At 35.7% G+C, this 6,813-nt stretch overlaps 1 protein-coding gene across 1 annotated transcript in view; it reads left to right on the top strand.

The window, feature by feature from the left end:
* The window catches only part of LOC145667057 (uncharacterized), an 85,611-nt gene extending 81,174 nt beyond the window's left edge, over positions 1–4,437 (top strand). The window contains exon 16 of the mRNA XM_081734757.1: positions 317–4,437. Coding sequence (XP_081590883.1) covers positions 317–435 — 119 coding nt within the window. The 3' untranslated portion in view covers positions 436–4,437. The remainder of the gene's footprint in view (positions 1–316) is intronic.
* Positions 4,438–6,813: the final 2,376 nt, after the last annotated feature.

The following is a 6,813-nucleotide window of genomic DNA, read 5'->3' on the forward strand; positions in this document are numbered from 1 at the left end:
TATATGAGGCTCTACTCTTCTTGATTGAGAAGTATCTCAATGTTACAGTATGTCGGGATCCATAGAATGACGCCAAAATTATAAGAAAACATCCGGAATTATCTTAATAGTTTATTTAATGACATTTAGCAAATACTAGACTATTATTTATTAAATTGTCCACACTTAATATAATTTCAACTTTATTAAGGTAGATTTCTAAAACAAGCCTAACTGAATGGCACAAAAGCTAAAAATAACAATATTACTGAGATATTTTGATATTGCCAATTTCAGAATTATATCGCTAATAAAATATGTTTTATGTTTTTTGCAGTGTCTCTTGGAGGAGTGCTCTCTTTGTTTCTTGGAGCAAGTGTTGTTAGTGTCGGCGAATTTGTATATTTCTTAATCTTGAGACCAATATTCATATGTTATAAGACTAGATCTCGATGAGAAGACTTGAATTTCAGCTATAGTGTTGTTATTACCATACTCAGTAACTGAGAAACAAAACATTACGATTAGAATTATTATAGAGTCATCATAATTAACCATAGCGGAACGTAAGGCATAAGTAGCACATTAGCAGTGTGTACTTCAGGTAAACTGAGATCAATTAGCAACATACATCTTATCCCCTATGTGTACCAAACCTTTCACTAGAATAATGAAACTATACTACTGTCAATGTCAAAAGTGGTGAGAAAGCTAATCTAACTAAAATACAGTATTTTAAAAGTTACGTAAGTAGTCCCTGTGTGAAAGAAAGTGAAACGGAGCTTATGGTAATCATCAATTGACTGAAAACATGATGATTTCATTTTATTTCAAATTTGACATAGTGCTGAAACGTTTAGATGTAGTGTTGTGTTCAACTAAGGTGGACTGAAGTAAGAGAAATCAAGTCAAACCACGTCTCTTAGTAAAATAAATACTTTCGATATCTATCTGGTTCATGTTAGCTTTGCCTATTTTACTAACTTCACAAAAGAAGATTTTTCAACTCCTTTAGGCTAAGGGAGACGAATTATTAAGGGAAGTAATTGATGATGGAAGAATTAGTGAAATGAGATTGTAGGAGGAAAGGGAGAAACATGGTATTGTTCACCAGAGACTTACTTGTAGAGAGATCTAATCAGGGACCCCACGAACCAGAGATAAGCGCTCTATCCACTATCTTCTCAAAAGGAACAAAAAACTCTAAATAAATGTTTGTTTTCACTAAAATTAATAATTATGTAACAGTTTCGTTAACTAACTGAATATCTTGGCTTCATCAGCCCCTGTACAACAGAGCCCTGCACAGGCCGGGCGCGCCCGGAATGTGCCCGGCCCGGCCCTGCCCGTTTCAAACTAGACCGGGCCCAAACCGGGCCAAACCGCGCCGGCTCGGCTCGGCCCGGACTCTCTGAAACAGGGATCAGAAACTAATGTTAGCCTATGTTAATCGTAATGTGTTTGGGAAAGTGACTATTTATTCAAGACTGCAAAGTACTGTAATACTATGACTATTACTACTTCTACTACTAGTACTACTACTTCTACTATTACTAATACGACCACTGCTAATACTACTACAACTGCTACGACTTCGCGTCAAATTTGACATGTCTGGTGGTACCGAATTTACCTTATAAATATAGAAAAAAGGAGAAATACTAGTTACTATGGCCAGTCTGCGTAGAATGTGAACCGATGCTTAATCTACGAGGGACAACGGTGCACTGAGAAAAATCCGTTTTCAGGACAGCGGTATATTGTACAAATATACGGAATCCTCTTGCTTACTACAGAAGTCAGTATGGAGCATACGTTACGCATATGGTACATAGGCACTGCCCTTAGATGTTACATCATGCCGTTGCAGGATGTCCGACATCTAACAGTCTTCCGTATATCACATGCAGATACTTATGTTACATTCCTCAGCTATATATTATATACGTCCATTTGTATGTGAGATCCTGTCTGCCTATATTATTTGATACGAAAAGTACGTATAGATGGAACTATTATGCGGAAAGTATTATAAAAAATGCGTTTTCAGTTATACGTCTGTTGTACATTAAGTCCAAAAACTACAGGAATTACGCATGTAACCTACCCTTTCAAGTACGCCTCCCACAATATTTTCTCAGTGTAGCTCATTAGGAAAAGCACTCACATCTGGTGCTAGACGTCGTTGGATCAATCCCCGCTCGTGCTATGTGAGCTTTGTGGTGGTCAAACGCCGTGTGCATGGGAGTTTCTGGTGTGATCCGGCTTCCTTCCACTGTTTTCACTCCACCAATTCATCCCATCATCATCCATACGCCCTGACCCGTAGTTACTTAAAGAACATATGGTTAAGTTAAGTACTTGACCTACTAAGTAGAATTTGGTACGCTACCATTAGAGTACGGAGGCCAAAACCATGAACTGGCGTGCTCATAAGATCAGTGCAATTTCTAGTAATGTTACATTAGCAAGGGAAATACCAAATGGTGTTACATGTCCTTGTATTGTTTATAGTATGATACTACGAATATAACAAAATAAAATGATCAAATAAATCACCAAGACGCCAGGGTCAATTAGGTGTTCCTGGAACGGTAGCCTGTGGTTGAGCGTTCACCTCTGGTGCATGGAGTCCCTGGTTCGATCCCAGGTCTCGCCAAGTGAACTTTGTGGTGGACAAACACCGTGTGGGAAGGGGGTTCTCGGCGTTCTCACGTTTCCTCTCACTTTATTCATTCACTATTTCTCCTTTAGTCTAGCCGGTATAACTGTGGGACGTAAAACTCAAAAATTTCATTTTGATTGCTTTGTTTTCGTATTACTAGTAATAGCAGTGGTAGTATTCGTTGTCGTATTAGTATAATAATGAATAGTAGCAGTAGTGGTAGTAGTAATAGTAGTAGCAGTGGCAGCAATAGTGGAATTAGCACTAGCATTCGTAATCGTAATAGTAATAGTAGTATTAGCAGTAGTAGTTGTAATATTAGTATCAAATATGGTGTAGCAGTTTTACATGTATTCTCTGTTACTCGTAATGCACTAATGAGTGTAGTATAAGACTTTTACGTCCATGAGCTGTATTATTGTATAATAAGCATGGGTAGACAGAGCAAACACAGATAAATCATAGACAGATAGAACAGGGATATAGAAAACAAACCTTGGGTAACCCTTCACACTATTGTCCCATTCCAGAAGAACAAATAGACATTGCAATATTATGACGACACATTTCTCATTTTCAATTGCATATTGAAGGATTGACTTATCAGACTTGGTTGTTCTCAGGCCGGTTACTCTCGGTCCGTTTGTGCCTGACCCGGTTACAGAGATTCGGGCCGGGTCGAGCCGGGTACAGAATATAAATACATCCGGGCTGGGCCGGGCCGTCTTCGGGCCTGGGTTTGCAATACAATACAATAGAGAGTTGATCCTGAGACTGGTTCTGAACACTGGTTGACTGATAGGAATGATCTCAACCAATCAGGATTAGAGTTTAAAAAGCAGCAAATAAAACCATAAATCCATTTTCTCCCCTGGTCCGGTAAATACTACTCGATCTAGACAAGCTACAAAATAAGTTTTACTTTTCAATAACTTGACCCATTGTTAATCAAATTTAAGAATTACGTTCCAATTCATGGCAGAGTCTTGTTCTTTTTCAATAAATCTGGTCTCCTTATATTTCCTACCAATGTCCTTTGTTCATGATCCATCACTTCAATCTCACACCAAGTAAATTTATGTCCCTTATCCCTCACATGTTCATAAATGTCACTCCTTCCTCTCTTTAACCTTACATTATAATTGTGTTGTTTTACAGTTCTTTTAATTTTTCCCCCTTTCACGAACATAACGGCTGTCTCAATCACTACACTTTAACCTGTAGATAACTTCTTCCTTTTTTTTATCACCACCACACGGCTTTCCCTCTTCGTACATATCACTCCTTATGTGACAGAATTTCCTGACACACATAACTTCTGTGTCACTCCGTGATCAACGTTTTTATTGCCTTCGTATCCTCATATCCTGAACCACAAATACCCCTCCTTTTCTACTAATAATTCTAGTTCTAAGCCTTTTTCCTGACTAACGTTAAAACTTTAAAACTATTACAATGGAAGGTAGGAATCATGTACAATTCATGTTTCAAGCATGAATTTGATACCATTCCAGAGCAAACTATATACTCAAAATTCTACATAGAACTATTCAAAGTTAAACTATCTTATTACATTGCCTCAACGATCTGTTTTCAAAGTTTGCAACTAACTTATTACATTTCCTGGACTATCTTTTTCAAAGCGGTATTTATGACTTACCAATTACTATCTCTCACTTATTATTTTCCGAAAGAAACATTTTCAATAAAATCTAGAAGTTCTGATTATAGACAAACTCTGTGACAAGACCAAAAAGACTCAGAAGACCTCTCTAAGTTTTAAGTTATTTTGAATTATGCTTGGCCTGTAAATATAATATATAAAATATTCATTCCTTTTATGTAAGTTAAGGTTTTTGTGATATTAATGTTTGTAAATGTTAATTGAAAATAAAAATCATTTAAACGTTTGTTTAGATCTTTATTTATTTCAATTTTATTTTATAATTGAAGTCTTTTAGTGTAATTAAAATGTAGTTATGGTATGGCTCTAACAACAAAAATCTATAAAGGACACGAATCAACTAATTGGCGAGCGTTTGACTGCCTGTTTACGAAGTTAGTTTCAATTTTATTGAATTAATTGTAATTAGAAAGAAAGTCTTAAGACATTTTAGCACTGAAGTAAATTTGGTTATGTAATTCGCGAATTACTGCGGAACAGATAATAACATCGGGTAGTCTAAAACCTAGCGAGTACAAACGACATGACACTAGTATTCCTAATCTCAGGGTGAAACAGTCGCCGCGTGTTAATTCTACTGTTTGCAGCTGAGGTATTCTTAAATCAGACGGAAAGCTTTGCGCGAAGTAGATGAGTAAAACTTCCAAAAAGTAGCACTATATGTTTTAATTTTATTTCGATAAATTTCAAATTCTGCGTATGACTGTAAAGAACCTTGTGGCATTTATGCGTCTGAAATGGAGAAAAATACGCTATAAAAAGAAATGGAGAAAAATTATCAGGTCGCACCAGTTCCAAAGATGTTGGATTCGAAGATGGAACTTGCAGTGGCAACAAATCAAATGTAATAATATTCTGGCAAAAGTCGAGCAAGGCTTTTAATCAGTTTTAACATCCCCATGGATCAACACGTATGTTCCATAGTATGTTGGAACGCACACACCGATGCTCAGAATGGTTATGTATTGTGAATACTGGGGTTGGAAGGGCATCATACGTCATGAGTTGTTAGACTTTATTCATCCTAAAGCACTTTTAAATGCATCCAACATTAGGCCTGGACCTTTCATTGTTACATTATTGATTGTTTCCGTCCCTGAAAACCTCCTAAATTGCATTCAGTTAGTTTGAAGAGACTCTGTGAAAACCACATGTCACTTTTTTCTTTTGATGACCAGAAACTACATAAGTTTTATGAGAACAGAATTACGAGTTGTTAAACAAATAGAAGAACATCATCTACAAAATTCTACATGTACGGTCTCATGATGCTGTTTTGAAATAACAATAAATATTTTTCTAAAATTTTTACCTCCAAAGGCTAAGTACTTTTTTGGACAATTTAGTGACAAAATACTTTTAGTAATTATGGTCTTACGTTTGGAGCTAAATTTTGTTGTAAAAGCATTGTGGCAACTACTGTATTGTTGCAATTCTGTGTGGTGCTGGTAAAGTTCAGAACTAAAGCAAGGAAATGGAACAAGCAAAATTCCAAAATGGCACAAATCCTAAACGACATAAGAAGTAAACACCACATATCTTACTCTGCAGAAGACCTAAGATTAAATAATTGCACCCCCTATTTTTAGAACTTATGTCATTCAGGTCATGTAAACGTTCCGCACATGAGGAAATAAAGTAGTGCAAGAACTGGCTACTAGTTCTGGCCCTTCAGTTTCCGTGGTAGCGCAAAGTAAAGAAATGTAAGAAATGTGAATTATTTTGACTTATAATCTTGATGTTGTTTCATATGTTATAGAATGACGTTGAGTAGTTCAGAAAGATATTTGGGAAACTACCGAAAACAGAGATATTAAAAGAAACCTTCGACAAAATCCTTTGCATTAGTAATGGTATTTTTGATGTGGTGACTGAAGAGTACCCAACTTATCATAAAATCCGTGTTCGTAAGATACCCATTGAGCCTTACTACCAGGAATTAATATATTTTAGTATATGAGATATTGATTCTAATTAAATTTAAAAGAAGAAAAAGTAAGAGAAACGAAGGTCAAATAAAGAAGAATCGAAGCAATCAAGAAAGAAATATATATTCAAGTTGTTTTTCTAGTATTTGTGATATATGGTTTAGAGAAACTAGTACACAATCTATCATTACCATTAGTGTGCATTACTCATTTATGTGTCTTACGATTATATATTAGCGGTTAAGATCTGCAATCGACTAAAAGGGAAAGGAAATATTACATCATAAATCCAAGGCTAATATATTGCTGTACTTCTATCGTGAATTTGTGTTTGATAATGCATGAAGTTATGTTAGTAAAATATTGATTTTTAATTACCTGTACTCGAATTCATCATTTTATTTTATAATTTCCTTATAGTAAACAAAAAAGAGCGTTAATAGATTAGGCCACACCTGCTATGTCTGATGACTGTGTGTGATTAATTGAATATAGAATTTTCAATCATCTCTGTGTGACCACACCCATTATAAAATTACGTTCATTCAGTTGTCAAA

The sequence above is a fragment of the Thermobia domestica genome, chromosome 12, assembly GCF_964235325.1.
Source record: "Thermobia domestica chromosome 12, izTheDome1.hap1.1, whole genome shotgun sequence".
In the NCBI taxonomy this organism is placed as follows: domain Eukaryota; kingdom Metazoa; phylum Arthropoda; class Insecta; order Zygentoma; family Lepismatidae; genus Thermobia; species Thermobia domestica.